Here is a 23,370-nt window from a genome sequence, read left to right as displayed (position 1 = left end):
ACGTAAGATAGCGTTTTTGCTGCTTATTGCTATTAAAGCTGGAGCATGCAGCCCCACATGCAATGTACACACCTGTGGGCGGGCAGAGCCTTGGCCCTGGGTTGCACCCCACTGCCCCATGCTGCGTAGGCCTCAAATGGGGACCGAGTGTGCCTGGGCCTTCCTCAGTCCTGCCACAAACCCTGAGCGATGCTTGCTTTCTGGCCTGGATGTGTGAAGGCATCCCAACACTGCCTGTCACATTAAGTGAAAAAAAATGTTTTCTCTGCCTTTCAGGGTGGGAGTGGGGCTGTGTGTTTTTCACGCTGCCTATGTATAATGAAACTTTCCCTTTCTGAAAGCTGCCTAAGAATCTGATTAGGAAGAGAACCATGCTTTTTCTCCCAAACCACGATAAGCAGAGACTTGGCACAGAAGAGTTTTGCAAAAATCACCAGTATGTCATTCAGCTTTTCTTGGCAACACCACATTTAAGTATGTACGTGCTGGTGTCCTAAAGAAGCACTGGTATCAGTCACCTTAGCAGTGTCATTGCGAACATCCTGGCAGAGACAGGGAAAGCACCATATGTACCTTTCACTAGGTTGCCTTACTATTGCTTCTGGTACTGAAATGTAAGCAGCCTTGGTATGTTTGTGTCTCATTTCTTGTCAGTAAAGCAAGGCGACTGGGCTATGTTATGGAAAATCCTACAGAATATTATTTTTTCCCATGGGCAAAGCTATTAAGTCTCAAATGAGTTTCCATGTGGCTAAAAAAATGTACATGGTGACAGTGGTTTTGAGAGGTGGTCCTAGTTGTTCGGAAGAGTTTTTATGCCATGTCCACTGCTCACGGACAACTGAAAACAGTTTGTATGGATAAAGTTCACTGAGGTTGTTTCCAAAGAGGGCTTCATCTAACTGTGGGATAAAGCCATTTTGCTTCCAATGTAAATAGACTGTTTCACAAAAAGCAAAGGCCACCAAACTGTAGGCAGTTGGTAAATTTGGGACTGAAATTAATTATGTACATGAGACTTAGTGTCTTCCAAAGAAGGGCACAGGGAGATGACAACATGACGTGCACTTTAACTTTCTTTAATTTCATGGCTGTTATGTATTTTAAAAGTCTTTCTGTCTGATAAAATGGCATTGCTTTATTTATTTATTTATTTATTTCTTTAACTGAGCATTTCCAAACAGTGGATATTCTTCCTAAATTTGCTACCCTTCCCTCCACTCTTGGTTGTCTTGTTCATTTTTGTACTGTTGAATTAGTAGTTTTAGTAGTCATTTAAATAATTTTTTATAAGACTTTTTTTTCTGCTTTCTTGAGAAGAGAATGCTGAGGGGAGACCTCATCGCTCTCTACAACAGGAGGTTGCAGCAAGGAGGCTGTTGGTCGTTTTTCTTGGGTGACAAGTGATAGGACATGAGGAAATGGTCTCAGGGTTTCAGGGGAGGTTTAGATTGTACATTAGGAATAATTTCTTCACAGAGAGGGTGGTCAAGCTTTGGAATGGGCTGCCCAGGGAAATGGTGCAGTCCTCATCCCTGGAGGTATTTGAGATATGTGGATGTGGCACTAAGGAACGTGGCTTTGTGATGTGACGTGGTAGGTCACGTTGATGGTTGGACTTTGTGATCCTGAAGGTCTTTTTCAATCTATGTGATTCTATGAGACATGGGATAGTTGACTAGTTTGTTGCTGAGGAGCTTTCCCTTCTAGTGCGGTGGAGGAGCTGCAAATGTCATAGTGCCTCAGTCATAAAGAGGAGCAGAGAGAATGAATTGAAAGCACAGATATAAATGCTGCTGCTGGGGCTGAATCGTGGATGTCTTTCACATTTTTTTAATTGAAAATGCTGTTATTGCATGTTTGGGGAGCCTTCTGTCCTTGCTGATTAGCTGTCACTGATTCGGGTTGAAGTTTCTTTGTTTCATTTCTTCTCCCTGTGTAGTTTTGTAATATGTAGGTTTTTGAAGCACTGGTTGAGGTTAATTAGAGAAGTTGAGGTTCGTTCATTATTTCGTGGTCTGATCTTGGACTACAAAAATTATGTTGGATACCAGATTGGTTCAAGTACAGCATACTAAAATTAACTTCCTTTGCAGCTGGTCCCCATGATATCCAAGGGTATCAATAAATTGACAGGACACAGAAACGCTGGTTGGCTGCCACCGCTCTAAGCTCCCTCAACGTGAGGATTTTATGATGAACCTGAAGATCCACTGATGGTGTCTTTTGTTATATCTGGACTTCTTGATTTCTTTCAGATGCTTCTTGAATGAATATGGTGCTTAATCTTGTATAGTCTGCAAAATTTACTGTAGTTAATCCCATTTGTATTTTTTAAGCACACATATTTCAGTGTTGAAGTGCATGACAACATTCAGGTCTACCGGAGCATGGTATCATACACTGTTAACATGGGTAAGATATACTCACTGCCCAACAGTGAGGCAAGTCAGTTAATAAAATGTTGGCAAAGACAGTGTTGGTAGAAAAGCAATGTTTATAAATGTCGCTTATGTTGCTTACGGGATACATGCTGAGTTAACCTCATTGAACTTTTCCCCAGGAATTGATGCGCGTACAATTGGCGGGTCATTATGCTGCTCCACCTGTGTAGTGTTAAGGTCAGTGTGTTTTTCTGATTATAAAAACCATCCATACCATTCCATTATAAATTCACTACCATTCATAATGGAATGTGCCAAAGCTCAGAGCTCGTTGCAGCTGCCCCCGGTCCATGTTTAAGATCAAACAAAGCAGTTCAGGTAATCTGAGCACCTTTTCAACAACACGTCCAGTCAAGCTTCATTTGAAATGATCCTTCCTTGTTTTGTTTCTGTTTTGTTTTTGTTTCATTTTTGAACCTGCTAAGTATCCATCCGATATCAGTGTTGTTTTTGTATTGTGTTTTAATACGGCCTACCCAAGAATTTTTCTCGAATCAAGCCATGGCAATTAAGATCATAGCAAGGAGGTCCTGGGAGCAGCAGGCAACTGTAATGTTGCAGTTGCACGCCTTCATGCGTAGGCAAAGCACAGAATGCATCAACCGCTCACCTTCACAAGGCATTTCCTGAAACCTACAGCTTTTAACTGCGAATTAATTCTGAGTCATCAAGGCACACAAATCAGCCATCACAGCAGACACTAATGTGTGAGATGCAGGAATGTATGACTGGCACTAACCACGTACGAGGGGAACCCGTGAGATGATGTGCATGCGTAACACACTGCTGCTGTATGCATCTTTCTGCACAGCTTAGTTCTCTAATTGTCATGCATTATCAAAGCGAGACAGAATGTGCATTAAAGCTTATCTGGTGTTATTTCTGTCAATGAAATGTTGTTATGGTTGGGGTTTTTGTTTGTGTGTTTGCTTCTACATTTTTTTTTTTTTTTGTTACTAGTCCTCCAAATAGCATTAATTCTGTGAAGAATACAAATTCTGTGAACATCCATGTATCTGATAGGTCATTATATTCTTCTGGTTTCATGAGGATGTATCCTTTTTATATTGAATTTTGCACTGTGTAGTAGCTAGTGAGAGCCTCCAGCACTGGCTGTTTTGCTGTGGAATGTTTTGAGCCTCTGTGCAAATTAGCAGTGCTGGAATTGCTGAGGAAATAGATACAGCCTCTTGGTAATGACAACTGTGAATTTTTGTGACAGTGTCCAACAGCACTCTTCCTTTCACCTCTCCATAGTTGTAAACTCAGTGGTATTCTACACTAAACATGTAAAATTTCCCCAGAAGCATCTGCTATACAGTGCATCACAAGGTGTGTTGGAAAGTCATGGGGAAGAACAATACCTTTTGTGAAAAGTAATCCTTGAATGCTCTAGCTCATGAAAACTGTTCACAACCCGACATCTCACCCAACAATATGACTTTTGAAACTGCTGCATGAGGTAAGTGCATCTCCAGAGGCTTTCAGCAGTTTCTTTCCATTACTCCGGGGAAAAAGAAAAAAGATAAAAAGGAAAAAAAAATAAAAAAAAATCAATTTTTCAATTTGGCCACAGTCCAAAAACTAAATAGAATATCCCCCCAAAAGAGAAGATGCCCTTCATTGTAGGATTACATGTTTTTTCTCAAGTGAAGAGACCAATGAAGGGCACTTTTAATAGCAGAAAAGATTAAGAATAGTTTTGTCAAGTTCATCTGTTCTGATGTAGGTTCCTAGCTTTTGAATAAATGCATTTCCCACCACTACATAAATGTAAAAAATTTGGGCCCTTAACATAGAAAACAAAGGAATTCCTAGATGTAGTTGTGTTAGATACCTCCCGCCAAGAACCTTGCCAGAAACTGACGATGTGTCAGTAAGTCATGACAGCAGGAAGAAGGTAATTTAACTGCCTGCTGCCACACATTCAACTGGCAGTGATGCTTTCTCTCTTTGGGCAAGTTTTCTGTTTAAGGTCAGTCCTCAGTCTGAGGACAGCTATACTCAGACTTACCAGAGTGAGGCAAATTGTAGATACTTGTCACAAAGTGCTGTCTGTTAGATACATCACAGCACTTTTATTTGACAAAATTCAGTAACTGAAAATGCACCTTTGGCCAAATTTCTGCCATTCTGCCTGGAGAGTGAAAAATAAAAATAATAAAAGAGTCATTCCCCAGTTCCCTGCCCCACCTCCTGTATTCTCTCCCCCTACATGGGAAAAAAAAAAAAAAAATTAACTGAGTTTATAACAATAATTCCAGCTGTTACAGAACATATTTTTCTTCTTCCTTGTCGTTATTAATTAAAAATATTACTTTCCCTCTGTCTCAGTACAGACTGCTTCAGGCAAACTAAAACAAATGCATGATTTGTGAACAGTACGTACCTTCATGGTCATATACTTGACCTTGCAGACGAACCTTTTGATGGAGTTGTGTATAGATATTTGAGATAAATATTTTAGATAAATGCTAGTATTTGTTAGCAGTTTGAAGACTTGCCTGGTACAGGACTGCTCCAAACCCTTGGGGAGGCCTGAGCACCATCACAACTCTGTGTTCAAGCACCTGTTTTAGTTCCTTAAGTTAACTTCCCTAAGTATACTTTGTACACTCAACAGTGTGCAGTCAAGCTCCTAATGGTATATCAGAGCAACCTTTTCTTTCCCTTAAGTGGGGAAGTAGTATAGAGAAGTCCCTAATGATATAATAGTAGTAGCCCTAATAATATAAGCACCCAAATCTCAATGCAGGCTATAAAAGGCTGGAAGGGAAAACAGAAAAAAAATGTGTTAGCACAAGCAAAATTGGGTCTCAGAAAAGAGTTAGTGCTCTAGTACGTGGTGGCTGACACTAGCTCCTGCAAAATGACATTCCTTGTTTTTTAAAAAGTCTACTCTAGATGAGACAAGGAGTAGTTGGCTTCAACTTAGTTCTTCATTAGGGAAGAGGATTTACATTGTTCAATTGCTTAAGAAAATCAGCTTTTGTGCAAGCTTTACATTATATTCACTCTACCTGTGACCATTATAGAGTGTCTTTTTTGTAGAATTCTGTTTGTATTAAAACACACAAATGATTTATATAAGAAAAGCCATTAATTAATCACATGGGGAGATCATTTATTTAATCAGACAAGTTAGCTGTGGTAAAAAAAAGAAAAAAAAAAGACACATTATCGTTCCTAAATTAAACATGTTTGGTGTAGAATTGTGGCTTAGTTTGGACTCAATATACAGAAACTTTTCAGATTCTTTCATGCAAAGAGTAGTAGTTCTTAAGCAAAAATTCAAACAAACAAACAAAAAACAGTTAAGTGAATTTCTTTTCTTTACTATAAAAATTGAATTTCTGTATTATTAAAAATAAACCAAAACAGACAGAGGAAGAAGCCATACCTGAAAGCTGTTTTCCAGACAAAAGCCTTCCCACTTATCAAAACCAAAGAATATTGTTACTGCTTTATTTTCTGCTGTAAAAATATCTACTTTTGCTAATGATAACGCACGGAGCACATTTCAAACTTTGCATCTCTTCTCATATGTTTGTCTGATAGCAGAAGAGCTAAGTGACCCACCAAAATGCATTCAGGTGGAAAAGACAGAGCATTTAGCAAACCTGCAGGCGTGAAGGAAAGCAGCAGGCTTTTCCTGCAGACCTTGGGTGAGTGGGCAGCACTTGGGCTAAGCCACGGTAGGAGGCAGCAGGCTGCGGAGAGGTGGAGCTGTGAACCCAAGCCCTTGCTCTCCTAATGCCTTTTTAATTAGAGTAACATAAATATTGGCTCGGATGATAGTTGTGTCTTAATGGAGAAATTAAGGAATGGATTCATTTCTGGCACAATTCCCTCTTCCTGTTGACGTCAGTCCCTATTTCCAGCAGCATTTTAATTGAAGGAGCAATTCTATTTGCTTATTATCCACCAGCCTTGTAAGGGAATAACTGTACATTTGGGAGAACATGAGGGGGATTAAGGGCACCAGCAGAAACAAAGGCAAGCATTAAAAAACAGCACAACCCAACACCGTGAGCATTTGAGTGATTACAAAAAGAGGACTTGCAATGAAATCTGGCGATAAGTTTGTCATTCTTCCTGTTGTACCACAGAACTGGAAGGATGGGGAGGTGGCAGTGCTTTCTATCTAACCTCACATATATAGGAATAGAAAATAGTAGGCCAGGATCTGATTCGAAGTCTGACATCTTGGGAGTCTTCTCATCACACCCAGGGGATGTGAGATCAGGCCTAGACTGAATTCAGTGCAGGGGAACTGAAAAGTTTTGCATGGATCTGTGCCTACACACATGAGCCTCTTGCCTGTGCCACGGGACGGTAGGTGGAAACCATCAAAAAAACAAGGTCTATGCCTTTGAAGTTTTGAAGCTGCTTTAAAACCTCTTGTTAAAGCAGCTGTTGTCGGCTTTTGGGCCTTTTAAAAACCTGAGATAAAAGGCTATCATTTATTTATTTATTTATTTTTGTAAATGACAAATATGCTTTTTATTTACATTCAGCATTTCCAAACTGGGCACCTGCCTTGCATCCATAGTATTTTGCAGCTTTTCCCTTGAATGACACACACAAATATATATATTTTTGACTTGCATAAATATTTTCATTTTGAATTTCTCAAATCTTTTCTCAAAACGTGGTCCATCTCTTCAAAGCCAACAGAGAAACTGGCTGAAAAAAGAAAATCCATTATTTTGTGAGATTCTCTATGATAAAGCTAATTAAAATCAATGAATGTCAAAGTTGATTAATATTAAACCACTTATAGAGCAAGTTGCATAGTGAAAAAATTATTCTACAGTACATTGGGTAAGCCTTGTCAAATACGTAATCTCAGACTTATGTGAGTTTATTCTGTAATTGCATTGGGATTTTAAAACCGAAAATTATAAAGGAGATTTCTTTTTACCTGGTAATTTAAATTAGTCCATTCTTCATGACACTAACTTTTCCATCTTTGTATTTCTTTGTTTCTTGAAGAATAACTACTTGATGCCCCCTTTATTGTTGGAATAAAAAATTCACCACAGACTTACTAGTAAACTGGAAGTCTATCAAATATATGTACTTTGTTTCATTTGTAACTAAAGTTTCCCACTAGGATGAGAATAAGGCAGTAGACTCTGTATGACAAAATACTAAGTAGGAAAAAGGAGCTGGAAAGGATGGAGAACTGTTATATTTTAGGTCAAATCCTGCTCCTAATGAAATCACTTTGATTTGGCTTCTCTTGTACTTTTATGCTGGCTTGAAACAAACTCCAACATCTATTTCTGCAGGCTTGCACACTTGAGTAAATTCCCTTGTGTGAGTAATCAATTAAATTGGTGAGGCTGTTGGTAATTTTTTATCCCGGCTTCCTAGGGTGTGATAAGACTTCTATGATTGCCCTTTCTGTCTATCTGTCACTCCAATACCTAATTACTTTTGAAGCCCTTGGCTAATTTCAAACAAAAGAGAGAGGAGTAATTGGCTTTGAGATAATTGAGTTTCCACAGGTCTCAGTGGCTGGGAGAAGAGGCAGACCCATGTTAGGACAGGGGGACGGCAGGCAGAGCCTACCTGTCAGCAACTCCGGCTGCCAGGATGGTCACTGGGGTTATCTGTACCTTTGCTTGGGGTGTAGCTTTATTTTATTTTTATTTTTATTTTTATTTTATTTTATTTTATTTTATTTTATTTTATTTTATTTTATTTTATTTTATTTTATTTTATTTTATTTTATTTTATTTTATTTTATTTTATTTTATTTTATTTTATTTATTTTATTTTATTTTATTTTATTTTATTTTATTTTATTTTATTTTATTTTATTTTATTTTATTTTATTTTTTCAGAGAAATGGACAGGAAAAATCTGAGTCTTTGGTAGAAATTTGCTGGTGATGAAGGTTACAGCTCTTCAGGAAAATGGCTTCATTATAGTTTCACTGCTAACAAGGCTGTTTGGTTTTGTTTCCATGAATGTTTTCAGAATCAGACCTGAATGTCTTCAACACGAACAATCAGCTTCTAGTTAGAGGTTAGGAAAATACAGTAATCATTAAGTTAATTTATCACTAATATTGAAAGAAAAAGTAGTGGAAACATTAGTATGTGGCCATTACCTAACGCGTTACAAGTGATAAATTTGTCAAATTAGTGTCTTTTCTGTTTGCAGGTCTTCCACAAAAACATTTTTTGCAGTGTTTGACCATTTACCTGTTCAGAAGTCAAATTTTAACCTCACAGATACACCAATTTTACTAAGTTCAAGTTGAACGTCATCTTTTAAGTCAAACAACATTTTAGACAACAAGTAATGCTATTAATTTTTAAGAACCAAAGAGTTCTTGATTGATTTGTGCATAAAATCAGCAGATAGTTTTCAGACATGGGTAGTCTTCATGGTCCTCAACAGAACAGAGCCAAGTCCTACCGCAAAAATCTGATGGGATCTGATTGTTCATGTGGCCAGTATGACTGGCTGTGTGATGGTCTGTCTGTCTCTCAGTCTTTCTTCCAAAACAAAACTCAGGTTTGACACCTGCAGAGCAGAATAGTTTTCCAATTTATCTAATTCTGCAGGCTTTTATAAATACTGATTAGCTCTAGTCTTTCATTGCAAAGCACTAGAAGCTAATCCTTCGTAGATTTAGGACACTTCATTGATGGAGGGGTTGTTACCAGAAAAATAAATTTAAAAAATTCTTTTCTGGGCCTTACTTTTACAAGTGCAGTCTTACAAAATGTAATTCTGCTGGAAACCAATGGCAGCAAAAAAGCATTGGGTTAAGTCTAGATAAGACTTAAGTCCCCATTAAAATGAAATGAAACTGTGGCTTGAAACTTTTTCAGAGCCATTCATGTGCTTTTGTCTGTGAGTAAGTGAAATACACCTTTTGTGCTCACCCTTGTCAGTGTTCTTCGTATTTGAAAACTCTCCTGAGACCTTCTGAACACAGGATCACAAACTCATGTGAACTGCAGTAAAAGAGAAAAAGAACCTCCCACAATAATATGAACAGATATATGCCTGCACACAAGATCTTGCGATATAACATATATATAACACACATAATCACTGTATTAGAGATGTACTAGCAGCAAAGTAAATATGTCTGAAGTTCAGAACTTGTAATTTCACAATTACAAAGTTCTGCTTCAGTTGTGCTGGATGTTTTCTGCTTTGAAAATCTACTTTATGTACACCCTTGTTTTCCAGGGGGAAACTACTAAGCTACCTTGGGTCTAACCCTGGCTAGCAGTCCCCCAGGAAACCCTCCACATGTAGCTGGGGCTTGTCTTGCAGTGATCCAGAGGAAAGCAGAGTCCCTGAACACAGCTCGTGTTCTCTCATATAAGATACTTTCTGAGCCCTATATGAAGACATTGCATTTTCTCTTCATAAAATTTGAATCTTGTTCCCAAACTAGGGATTGTAATACCAGAATGACTCACTTCTCTTGAGATAGCTTGCCCAGTTTCTTTGCTTTCTCATTAATACAATTATAATAACAATTTATTATGATTTATACAAACAAAACATAAACAGCTTTTATTAAAGATGAAACAATAAGTATGAACCTGGCATGGAGATGAGTGTCTAGACTAGTTTCACCTGTCCAGGAACAAATAAATCTTACTCTTTCAGTTTTGACTTGTGGTTTATCAGTAATATCAAAGGTTTTCAACTGAATCAGGATTCATTTTAAGAATGAAACACTGGATCTGAGGAATTACTGAGCATAAAGTTATTTTCCTTTGGTGTTTTTTTCAGAGCAAAATAAGAATCCCTGATCCTCTTAAAACCTGTGTTATAATAGATTATTATTATTTTTTTTTTTTAAAAAAAGAAAGTATCATGTACATTAGATAGAACAGGTTCCTCAGGGCAGTGGTCACACCACCAAGCCCGCCATAGTTCAAGAAGCGTTTGTACAACACTCTGACATATGGCCAGATTTTTGGGTGTTTCTTCCTGTGTGGAGCCACGTTTTGGACCTGATGTTCCTCATGGGTCCTTTCCAATTCAGGATATTCTATGATTGTATATTTAAAATCGTTAATTATTAAAAATATGAGGATGCTGTCATAGTTTCCCTAAGAGTGTAAAGATGTAAGATGTCGTAGTCTCTGTTGAGAACAAGCACACTTAACTGTGGCAATTGCACTCCTAATACTTGCAAGCAGTTTTCACTCTGCCTGTCAGTGACACCAGACAAAAACTATACAGTAATGATAGAACAGCAAATGCTGAAGCATATTCTGCTTTAAATTCATGGGGTGCTGCTTTTGTTATGAATTAAAAAGTTTTGTATTCTACTATTATAATTGCATGGAAAAAAAGCATGCAGATATCATGGTCTAAAACTAAGATTTTAAATTAATCCTCACCCATCTACTGGTGGATTTATGTGTCATTCTGAGAACTCGAATGAAAGCCAGTGCTGTAATCTGTACCCTAAATTGCAGCTTGCTGCTCTGGGTGTTTCATGCATCTTCCAACAGAATAGGTGGAGGCATGGATGACAGTATTTGAAGTGCTGTAGTTAAAGCACAAACTTTTGATAATCCAGCTGTGGACCAGCCCTTGTTCCCTGCAGCTGTTGAGATCTATCTGGATGCTCCTTTGTTTTGCAAAGTCACTTTGTTCCACAGTGAAGCTGGGGGGAGTTTTGCCTTTAATTTCATTGGAAGCAGCACCAAGCACACTCAAGCGATGGCATTTCTGTATTTGTCCGGAGGTAGCATGATAATATGGGAGCTCTGTAGCCAATTAATTTCAAAATGTCAGGGAATATTGCAGCCCTCGTCGAAAGGTAGGAGATGAAGCCAAGGGCATGCACAACAAGCTGGTGTCTAGCTGAGGGGCTGGCTCGCTGCAATGGTTTGTTGTTGTTCGGAGATGAAAGGAGTGGTTGATGTAGGCATTAATACGCAGCCGCCTGCTCAGAGCTACCTGCCTCTGCCCTGCCTCTCTGCCCGAGGGGGGTAAGGTACTGGCACTTCAAATCACTTTTCTCTTAATAAGAAATGAAGACGGGGTAAAAAGCACGTTAGAGGCAATGAATGAAATTAGATTTAAAATGCTGTCTTTGGTGTGGAGTGAGATGTCAGCTGGAAGGAACCCTGGATGAGAAGAGTTACTTTCCATCCCTCCTGGGTTTTGTGTGTTTATTGTCCCCATGTGGAAACCAGTGTCTGCCTTATGGCTGATACAGCATTTAATGCCTCATTCCCTACCCCTTCCTATCTAGGAGAGAGGGGAGAACGGTAATATTAATGAGTGATAAAGAGATGCCCTGAGAATAAAAAGGGATGGGAAGAAGAAAGACAAACTGTCACCTGGGACCATGAGATGTGAGGGACGTGGTACAGAGGAACAGGACCTCACTGACAGTCTACAGTCAAGGGAGGCAGCAGGGAAGCCTTACGCTCTTCTTCTTCTGTAGAAATTGTGCAACTAATAGCAGCGATGAGCACCTTGTGACACGTGTATGGATCTGTGTGTGCTGTGCAGAGTGTCTGGGCAGGGAGAGAAGCATGGTTGGAGGCAGTAGTGCACAGGTAGGTGCGAACTCTGCAGGATAAATACTCCTCCAATACATACCCACGAACCTGTGGTTTGCAGAGATTTGTACATGTACTTGTGTCTGAAGGGGGGCGCATCAACATGAAAAGCTTTTGATATCTATGCTGGATTGCTTTCTGTTGCCTTTTGTGTGCGTGTGAATTTTACAAATAATAACTCGTGCCTAAGATCCATGTAATACATTTGACTATTTTTTTGTTTGTTTGTTTCTTCTATCTGGTGGCGGTATACAGTACAGAAATCACGTGAACTTTGTTTTTTAGTAAGCAGTTGTCATCATGGCAGGTATAGTATAGCTCCAACATTAGATAATGTTGAGGTTTTTAGAACTCACACATCGTTTTTTTTTCAGCAAAAAGTTTTCAGAAGAGTCTTTGGACTCTCTGGGGAGTTGAGAAACGTGGGGCTACTTCTGAGCAGAGAAATGATTGTAGCTGACAGTTCTGGGAAACATTGTACATTACTGGATATCCTTCTGCAGCTCGTATTTACTCTGCATCGTTGCCTTCATAATCTCCTAAATTTTGCAAGACTTCACGGCTTTTCCTGTAAACCTCTCCTGCATTTACTGGTATTACACGTTTGAAGAGACCTGTACGTGCAGTGTGTACAGTATGCTGTGTAATTTCTTTTACTTGGTTATTTTTCTCCAGAAGCACCATCTAGTTTGCAACATTTTATATTGTTGCCTGAAAAATGAGACTAATCTTAAAAAATCAGGTAGTAGAGTTTAGTACATTCTTTTATTATGCCTTATGATGTGTTTTCTGTTTCACATGCTTAAAGGTACTTAAAATATACATTTTCTGCCACCCTTGGGTGTACTTTGCCCAGTTATGTTTTTCCTATAAAATCTTGCATCCTGAGAAGCTTATTTACATGTCTTACTCCATCCCATCTGACTTAATATCCCTAACCCAGGATCCCAACAGTTGCAGTCTCCTTGTACAGGTGAAGAGAGGCGGAGCTGAATAATCTTGGGGGAAGCCTTACCCGGATCTCAGTCTTTTTCTGGAGGAGCCTGTCTCCTCCCTCTGCCTACACGGGAAGTCTTGGAAACCTACGGTCTGAAATGAGATGACTTAGGTACTTAGCTGAACTTGGGTGAGTCCAGGACACTGTGAGTGCTATTAAAGATACTGGTGTTTTGCATGGGGGAAGGACTGGAAGAACTGAAGCCGCTGGTTACAAAAATGCATCAGGTAAGTGGTCGTTATTGTGCTGTGCAGAACCTGAAGCAGGGCATCCATCTGGTCAGGGCTTCTCAGTACAAACAGCAGTTGCTCACTGTACAGAAGAGCAGCAATGTGTTCAGCCTGAAGAGGAGAGCCACCTCCTGTTCTTACCTCCTCCTGAGACCCCTTTGGAGTAAGTAGAGCTCCTGGGAGACCAGCAAAGTCCAGCTGGACATGATGAACGGAGTGAGGAGACTTGAAATAAATTCACTGGCATGGTGGGGAATGTGGGCTCTTTTGGACATCTCTCTGCTGAGAATGCTTCTTTACTTTAAACAGCAGATCAAAGAAACTTTGATCTGTTTGTTGTTGCTTTTCTTAAAGTGATTGTTGCTTGTAAATATTGTCCTTGGCTTTGAAAAGTTGAGAAGTGGAGATGTTTAGTCTTTGGCATCGCAGTCACCAGGACTGTATCTGTGAAGCTGGCATTGATGGACATGAGAATGGATGTTAGGAGAGGGCTCATTCTCCTACCAGCCAAATGCCTCATCTTGCACCTGGTGAGAGGCAGTCACTGTGCTGCCTGTCTAGTACTGCAGCAGTGTAGCATCACTTCTGTGCCTGCTCCTGATGTTTAAAACCAAGCCAAAATACAGATTTCCTGTTCCGTGTGTCATAAAGTCCCAGCAAAGGTTAGCATTGTGGACTTCAGAGTATTTGATAGTAGCATATGAGCAGATCGTCAGGTACTTTCTTTCATTTTGCAGTGTGAAAAGAACAGAGTGAAGCTATGTGGTATTATCATGGCTTCAAATGTTACTATACTGACCCTTTTTTTTTATTTCCTTAGGCTTATCTTTTTGTGTTTTTATATTCAGGCCATATTGCATGTTTACCTGTTGTTGTGTACAAGGATATATATATATATTTTAAATACTGGCAATGTTTTCAGACTTTTTTTCTATAAAGGGTAAGCCTGATGACTGTTTCTCATTCTTCACTGTGTCAAATTGCTGAGACAGTATTTTTTGCATGCTACTAATTTCAGAGAAGTTTATAATTCAGTTTTGCTCTTAGCTGCATTCTGTTGCAGAAACGTCCAAGTGCCTTCTGTAGTGAACTGTGGCTGGATTGTCACTGTGTCAATACCAACTTGTTGAGTGCAACACTGTTAATTGCGCCTAGGGAGACATAAGTAGTCTACAATGTTCAAGCTTGGAGTGATCCCATCCAAACCCAGTGAAATGTCAGATTTGCAAAGAAGCTTGTTTGGTTTATACACTTTCAGGAGTGCAGATCTTAATTCTTAGAGTCATTTAATTGGAAATGTGATGTGCATGCCTTTCAGCATAATCTCTTGGGTTCACTAGTCAGCACTTTTTTCTTACTTATCCAGAAGGAGTAGAGAAAAAGCATCATTAACTGTTTTTCTTAGTTTATCTGAACTCCAAGAATTTGCCTTCAATCATTTTGCCCAATAATCTACCTCCTATCTGCTCATGCCCACAAGATTGTTCAAGTGCTCTCAGAAAATATGGACTGCTCTTAATTGCCAGGGGCAGTTGCTGTTGGATGCACTTTGTAGATGCTAAAAGTGTGTCTGGTTACTGCTGCTAGCTTTTGCTGCCTTATCACTAATACGCCTGCATCGGGAATCAATCCCACACACCAGCACCAAACCTTGCCGGTCTGACCTCGAGGCCAACTCTTTCATTTTGATTCAAATTTTTGCAATGATTTGCACATCACTGAAGCAAAGTTAAATGCAAGAGGATGCATTAACATAGCAGTAAAGCTCGACTGGAAATGCGCAAAGGTCAGGAAATGGAAAAATGAACTCCCTATTAATGTCCTTTTGACCCACTGCAGATGTATAATGGCTTTGATTTCCGATTAGTGTTTATTATAGGCATAAATAAATATATATGCAGTGTGCCAAAGATGTGCAATATTAAGACAAATGCACTGAACATTTTTTGGTGTTAGTGTGGCATGCATCCCTTTGAAACATTTGCAACCTCCTTCATTTCAGCTTTCCCAGGGGCAGCAGTGTCATCTGGACACTCTTCAAAACCTTGCAGGAAAAAAGGTTTTCATTAGATTCTGGGATCCTGTGACTCTGTCATGCTATTAAATGATTCATTTGGAGCTCTGAGAAACCACTCTTGTGTCTCACAAGTAAAGGGCCTGATCCTGTAAAGTTATCTTGCTGTCCAAATCCTTTGGCTCTGTAGCAATCCCAAGGCTGATGATTTTCATGGTGGATGGCTGAACCATTTGCAGAGGATTTTGTACAGCTGCTTGCACTGTAAGACCTTGTTTACTGGATTTTGCTGCACTGTAAGCCATGCTTTACAAATATATATATGTATATATATTTGTGCTAACAGTTACACTAACAATTCTTCCAAAATTCAAATGTCCAAAAGGATTTTTGCTCATGTGTTGAGAAAGAAATAAATAGCTGTGATAGGTGGGAGTAGTTGGGGGCAGTTATAATGGAAGTTGAAACTGTAACCTTGATTACAGCTTATTTAAATCTATATTTCTACTTAACCTTGCATTGCCTTGCACTTCATGTAGTTGATTGTAGTGCGTCCTCAGTGAAGGAAAATGCAAATGTTCTCTTTGTGGGTAATTTCCAGGGTGGATATCACATGCCCTGTTAAGAGAACCATCCCTAGGCAAACAGGAGGAAATCTGTGCATTTCTTTTACCTTTCTCTTGCTCAGTGTTTTTCAGAGGGAGAGTGTGCCTCCCCTGGAAGCTGCTGAGCACAAGGGACCTCCAGGGCTATGGGTGGTGGGGAAACAGACAGGGGAAGAGATTGAGGGCAGCAGCAGCAGCAGTGGAGATGGGAATGCTGCCGGGAAGAACAGGGAGCAGACCCTACAGCACATTTCTGAGGCTGTGAAAAGCAGGAGAGCATCACAGGGAAATATTTATTTTCATTTTCTTGCTTTCACACAACCTTTTTACTCTTTGACCCAACAGAGCTGAGTTTTCTTTCTTGAAAAAGTTACTGGGGTTTAATTTGTGCTCTAATAAAAGTTTTATGTACTGAAAGCCCTTTTGGTAGGCTTAACTTGAAGTTGGTCTGCCTCGAAGCTTTGGCAGAGTCCCATCACTTCCCCCCCTGTAGGTAGTGCTACGTTATTGCTTGTCTTTCTGGCTCAGTCTTGAGATTTTGCCCTGAGTGTTCACATGCAGGCCACGATTAGGTCTTTAAAATATTTTTATGTCATCTCTCAACCACCCAACTGAATCTTTCCTAGAAGCTGTTACTACCTTATATTTCTGCTAGTGCAATATCCTACTTGATACATGTAACCTTATCTTACTTAAAGCTGCTCAGAAGACTTCTGTCATGATTTATCTCTTTCACAAGGCTAGCTTAATTTTTTATCTCTCTTGACTCCTCTTTCTCTTTTACAAAATCATACGCGTTTAGTTGTCATTTGTAGGGCTTATAAGGAGAACCTTTATCTCCCAATAAAAAAACAAGAGTCTGACTACACATCTGATTTTCCCATGATGTTAGACTTGGCTACAGTCCTGTTAAATTTTTGGACAAGTAAATGTGTTCTGTCTCAGGCTTTCCATCACAGAAAACTACCTCCCTATCTTTCTCAGTACTTGCCCTTGAAATTCTGGTTGCAGTGATGCCTGCAGACGTCTGTAAAGCTACATATCCCTCAATTTGAGCCCATTGTCATGCTGGCTAATGTCTCCTTGTTTCTTGTAACCTCCTCTTCTGCCAATACATCACAATAGTGATGTGTTGTATTTCAATCGTATAATATCTTCAGTATGGACAGTAAAAGTCTCTCCTACCACCATCCCGACTGCACAAATACCTCTCTGTCAACGCAGCTGTAGGAAGTAACTGGTTGTCGGTTTGAGTATCTAAAAGCCAGTTCTGAATCTCCTGAGCAGAAAATAGAGCTGGATCCTTGCAGATGCTTAGCTGGGATCTGTCTCTGTATGGCTAAAGCATCATGTACCCTTCTGGCATGACATAAAATAATACCAACTAATATCATGCCCCCACCTCCCCAGACGTGAAGCATCTCTCCAGCAGAAGTTGCTGCATGGCAGCTCTGAATCCTTTGGAGAAATTCACTAGGAAGACGACCGATAATCTCGGAGAGGGAGATGGTACTAGTTTTTGGGGCAATGAAGGAAAAGGCAGGGGTTGCAGCAACTTTGCTGCCTGGTGCCAAAAACCAGGCAATGAGAGAGGTGTGAGTGTGAAAGGGGGAGAATGTGGAAATAAAATATGTGAACTGTTTTTCTCAGTATTTACCGATTATAGGTTTTCTATATGTGCATATTTGAGATCTGTTTTCTTTACAATCAGATCTTGTCTGCTGCTTCCTTTTGACTTCACCCTTCTGCTAAAATTCATTCTTATCTGACATTTGTTTTGTCAGATGGGCTAAGTGATGTAAATAAGAGGCAAGGTCTGCCCACAGATAATTCTCCAGAAATGTCATTTTGAGTAGGACTTTTATATAGCTAGTTCTACTCTGCACATTGTTATTTTATGACTAAATACTTGTTGCTGAGCTGTCTGGCTACAAAAGGGCTCTTTCTGATATCAAAAAGAAATGTAGTTACTAAATTAATTGAAGGAAATGCTAATTTACAAAGCTGATAGCAGTAGAAAACCTATTTGTTGTCCAACTGTGATGATTTTTTTTCGTGTTGTCCTTGATTAGATATTAATTTAACTCTACATTTCTTCTTAGTTCAGTAAACTAAAATTACTTATGGATGTCCTATCACATTACTATGCATTATGTTCGTTCAAATGAGGAACGTCAAGAGAGAGAGACTTTTCAATCTGTTACTTCGGGTGTTGAACACAAAAGTAACTGGATTGCTGATATAACTGAAATACTGTCCATTCCTGTCACATTGTTCCCCCTGCACCAGATGAATTCAGAGGGAATAGCCAAGCAGCAGGACAGTCACCAAGGCAATATTGGCATCCTTAATTTAGTACATGCTTGAGCTCACATTGGACACATCATAGGTGTGTGATGTATCTAAATGTGGCAAGACAGGCTCTTTTAGGACAAAATCTGAAATATTGTTGTGTTGTGTTGTTGGGGCAACATTTGGCCATTTTTTATTCTTGCTATATAATGTACACTGTACACTGTTTATTAAAAATTAGGCTGCAGCTAAGTGTATACAGTGTGCTTAGTGTACCTACGCCTCTAAGTAACAGAGGGAATAAATATGATCTCAACCCATCTCCCCCCCCCCCCCCAAAAAAAAAAAAAAAAGGTTCATTTTTGATGTGCTAGGGTGCTAGGTATTTATGGTGGATCAGATTGCTTCCACAAGGAATAGAGAGGACTTCTTTGTAATTTGTAAGCCATTTTACTATGGTCGGGAATCAGGGCTTAGGGGCTGCGTGCACATTTTACAGGCAGATATTGTTGGAATTACATGAAAAACCTGCAAAACTGTTAATCACATGTGGACTAACTATTTTTCCTAACCTTTTTTCTACTTATTCATACATCTGTGCACATAGAGCTTAGGGATATGGTTTAGTGGGGACTGTTAGTGTTAGGTGAGAGGTTGGACTCGATGATCTTGAGGTCTCTTCCAACCTAGAAATTCTGTGATTCTGTGTGATTCTGTGACATTATTCAATCTAGATAATTATGGCTCACTATATCGTCCTATTTGCTTGTGTTTTTTTTTTTTTTTTTTTTTTCTGTTTGGGGATTTCCTTTTTTTAGATGATTTGTGTTGAATCAATGCTAGAAATAAGGGAGACTGAGATTTCTGGAGACTGTAACCTTCTGGATTACTTTCAGGCTTTGCTGTTCATGCCATTGACATCGATATACAAGCAAATGGGAACTTAGAGAATTCAAACATATTGATGAATATACCATTTTTCATTAAAATGGGTTAAAGTCATGCTGAAGGTGAAAAAGTCACGTTTGTTAATTCTGCTTTAACTTGAAAGTATGCAATTAATTAATACACTCTACCATTACCATTCAAAAATGGAAGTATCTGTAGAACCACTGTTCCCTGGAGTACTTTGTCACCAGAAATAAAAGGTCTGCCTTCGAACTGAAATACATGTACCTTGTGGGTAGTGCACTATGAGCAAAGGAAGCCATGTTAATGAGGCAGACCAATACAAGAAGAGTGGGCTTGAAATTCTTTATATTCCTATCTCACCACTACAAAACCAATAATAGTCTTCCCAGGTGCTGTTGTGACAGCATATACCTTCCTGACAAAGTGGCAGGAACTTCTATTGGTTTAAATTACTGCCTAGAGCCTGGTAGTTGTGCATGCGCAGAAGTGCTTCCCAGTTTTAAATATGTACACAGCATACAAGAAGGTGGTTTTTTTTTTGGTTTTCTTTTTTGTTTGTTTGTTTTTATGAAGATGATGCATTTTCTGTTTGAAGGGTGCACTGTTTCATATACTGTGAACTCTTTTTTTTTTTTTTTTTCAAAAAGTGAATAAAAGTAACTGTTAGAAAAGAAAAAGCAAAGGTAGGATTAGGTGCATAACAAATGCTATCTGATGTGAGCAGTGCATGTACTTCATTCCCCCCCAGACATCCTTCCTTCTGTTCCTCTATTTCTATTGCAACCTTTTGCATTGTTCGCTTCCATCGTGCCAGCATTCACTCTAAGGTGTGGCATCCCCGCTGGAGCTATTTTTGCTATAAACCCAGTTTAATGCAGTAAGTGAGGATTTGGGTCATTGGATTGTAAGCGTTGTAGGGCACTTTCTGCGAAGTGACAGCATGTTCTAAGGGTAAAAACATGCCGGGTGAATTTTTTGCTCTCTCCTTACAGCTTTTGTGCAATGGAATTGTAGGACATAATAATAGGTGTCTTAGTTATTCTGCAAAAATTGATATTATTTAATAAACAATATGTTTTGCTTTTTCAGGGCTGATTTTTCTCCTGTGCTACCATAGTCTTAATAGATACCAGGGTTAAATGTCTGCTTGGCTGGACAAAAGAGCTAAGATTTTTCTTCCACTTAATTTGTTTGAGTTCAAAAGGATGATTTGACTTCTGGTCATGTGAAAAGCATTTCATAGCGTACTGGAAAGCTGTCTGGGTTTGTGTCTAACAGACTTGACAGCATGGTTGGCAACAGATGGATAATGGAAAACTAATGAATAATGAAAAGCCAAGTGATTGAAATAGCAGAGCTGCAGGGAGAGAAGAGGGAAAGCAGGGAAGAAAAATGGGAAAACAAACAGCACAGAAGTAAGCAATAACCAGTATTTTGATCAGTATCAAGGCAGGTCTTCACATCTAAATTAACCCATCATAACTTAAGCATTCTCCATCTGCCAACTCACAAGAACTCGTGCACCATGACGCATTTTGTACAAGTCACTCAGCTTGCCTCGAGGAAGGAGAGTAGGTTGGAATTTAAATAATTTTTCAACTGCTGACACGATAACTACTCTGTAGTAATCTCCTCCACTCCCATTAATTGTCCAGTACGTTCCCAAATCTCTGCCAGAGAGGGTGTGCATAGTATCTTTCACTCTCCTGCAAAAAACAAAGCAGGGCAATAGCATGAGAAGCTGTCAGCTCTGTGGAGACTCTGCAACACTCAGTTTGTATTTACAGTCCAGTGAAAATGTCTTTATTTTGGTATCAGGGACAACTCCGTTTTTGTGGCTCTAACTCTTCAGACATGAAGCTCTTACTCATTGTTAACCACTCCACCAAATGGGATGAGTTCTCTGTGGCAAAAGATTCCTCTGCAAATGTAACAAGGAATACTAGGAAGATTGACTCCATGAGTCAAATATGGGAAGGCTACCTCCTGATGCTGAAAGAGAACTGCTCTCCATCTGATTGATAGTCACAGTGTTGGTGTCTGGATGCGCGTATTAACTTGGAGGAAGCTAGCTACTATTGATTCTCTCACACACTGCCGATTGCAGCTGGGCTCGGTGGTATAAGGCTTGCTTTTGCACTTCTTTTTGTGGTAAGAATTGAGGAGTAGAAGTTGAAGTAGCAGCCTCTGCTGCCTGCTGAACCTTTCTGTATCTCTTTTTTGCGGTGCCAGATGCTCTTTTCTTGCTTTCTCATTCCGATGCACTAATTTTCATAAGCTTTGACATCACTGAAACATGAATCATACTGTAAATACTATCCTTTCTTTTTTTTTTCTTCACAGAATCTGTACCAAAACAGGTTCCTGGGCCTGGCAGCCATGGCGTCTCCATCAAGGAACTCACAAAATCGGCGCCGGTGCAAGGAGCCCCTCAGATACAGCTATAACCCTGACCAGTTCCATAACATGGACATCAGGAACAACTCCCACGAGACGGTCACTATTCCTAGGTCTACCAGTGACACGGACCTTGTCACTTCGGACAGCCGATCGACCCTGATGGTCAGCAGCTCCTACTACTCCATCGGGCACTCACAGGACCTAGTGATATACTGGGATATAAAGGAGGAAGTGGATGCAGGGGACTGGATTGGCATGTATCTCATTGGTAAGTCCCTCTTCCCCCTTCCCCTTTGGTCTTCTTGCTACTTTTTTTTAGTTGTAAGCATTAGAGTAATAAGAGCTAATGGTAATAGCAGGCTAATACAGATCCACTGAGTATAAGCTTTAAGTGGGTTTATATACAACAAGATTTCTTCTCTTCCTGAATTTCTAGTTGCAGTCCTGGTCCTGACTTTCTCTTCAACAGAGATATGAGAATTCTTTCTATCGACAGTTTATTGAAATTTCAAGACACTTTATTTTCAGCCATTTGGATTTTGTGGAAAATGCCTTCTATATAAAGAAAGCATAATGTTTTCAGGGTTTCCTCTCACAAGTCCTTGAGTAATCTGTGACAGATGAGAGGTTTTACAAGTCAAGAATATGAATCATTAAAAAACCCTGTGAAACAGAATGCCTTTCCTGTATAGCCAGAGGATATTTTGATATGAACAATAATAATTATAGACTGAGGCAGTCTGGAGTCCCAGATGACTTTTTCTTTTTGTTTTTTTTTTCTTTTGCACATTGGAAGCTGTATTCAGCCATTAGCATATTTTTGGCATCTCCATCTGTGTAAAGGCAGCCCCACAGAAAAGTAATAAGAAATGCTTTCAATGGACATTTACCTAATTGTTTCAGTTCAATATAAAATAAGCATTTTGACCAGGTTTGGTTCCCATGGAAATGGTCCCACTGCCTAGACTGAAGTCTGCATTAACTCTTTTCCCTCTGGTAAGTTTTGAACATGGTGGATCAGTTTCAGTCACATTCCTCAGTGGATTAGAGGTCTTAAAATGTGAAGCTCTAAATGTTTTCTGAAAAACAGTGGCTTGGTAAAGAAGATGGACTCATATCAGTACATTTGAAAATTTATACAAATTTGTAATTTTTAAATTGTGCATTCTACAAGGGAAATATTGGTGAAATGCTGCCGGTACCTGTTTAGATAAGCATGCCTAGCCCTTAGCAGATATTTCAGTTGAGTGTTTTCAGATATTTCAGTTCAGTGTTTCAGTTCAAATCTCAGGTGTTTCAGTTCAGTGTTTTGCCTTGCCTAGTCAGCAAGCCAAACAAAACCAGGTAAAGCATAAGAGGTTGTGAGGGGCTTTCGGAGCAATCGTAGGGAGTGAAAGTGTTGGTCGGGTGCTTTAGTGGATAAGATCAGAAGGGTTGGCATCGTGTGCTGAGGATGTGGGGAACACAGGTGTTGGCAGGGTAGGGGATACAAGAATGAGCTGGATGGGAGGTCGGAGAGTGCAGAGGAGCCCTGATTGGCAAGTGGTAGGCACTGGAAAAGGAGTTCGGTCTATTTATGTGACTTGGAGAAGGGGAGGATGAGGATGGCTGTGGAAAAGAGTGTGGGGTGCAGGAAGCCAGGCTTCAATACTTCATCCTGTGAGTAACCTCATAAAATACCCTGTTTTGAAAATAAAGGTAGGCTTCTGGAATTTAAAATATTTTAGGAAAAAAAAAAAAAAAAACAACAAACAGACAAAAAAGAAAAAAATAGAGACTGGATTCAAAACAGATGCACTGAAAGCAGTTTGGTTTGTTGGCCTTAATAATTACTTATGTTTACAGTTAGGATTGCCTTTGACTGTTTTATTTGATCAGATGAGAAGGCTGCCGTTTCTAGGCACTATGGA

The 23,370-nt window shown here is 39.5% G+C and overlaps 1 protein-coding gene across 16 annotated transcripts in view; it reads left to right on the top strand.

Moving 5' to 3' along the window:
* HECW1 (HECT, C2 and WW domain containing E3 ubiquitin protein ligase 1) overlaps positions 1 to 23,370 on the top strand; it is a 255,444-nt gene that overhangs the window by 55,801 nt on the left and 176,273 nt on the right. For 12 of the 16 annotated variants that reach the window (XR_011094036.1, XR_011094037.1, XR_011094038.1 and 9 more), the window contains one exon: positions 21,404 to 21,728. Coding sequence is in view for 13 of the 16 variants with exons in the window: in XM_068674874.1 (XP_068530975.1) it covers positions 21,404 to 21,728 (325 nt within the window). In the remaining 3 variants the exon portion in view is untranslated. Of the gene's footprint in view, positions 1 to 2,563; positions 2,622 to 20,776; positions 21,212 to 21,403; positions 21,729 to 23,370 lie in introns of those variants that run through there. The other 4 variants (XM_068674877.1, XM_068674875.1, XM_068674876.1 and 1 more) reach the window with 2 other exon arrangements.

This window comes from Anas acuta, chromosome 2, assembly GCF_963932015.1.
Source record: "Anas acuta chromosome 2, bAnaAcu1.1, whole genome shotgun sequence".
Taxonomy (NCBI): domain Eukaryota; kingdom Metazoa; phylum Chordata; class Aves; order Anseriformes; family Anatidae; genus Anas; species Anas acuta.
This window is presented reverse-complemented; position numbering and strand designations above follow the sequence as displayed.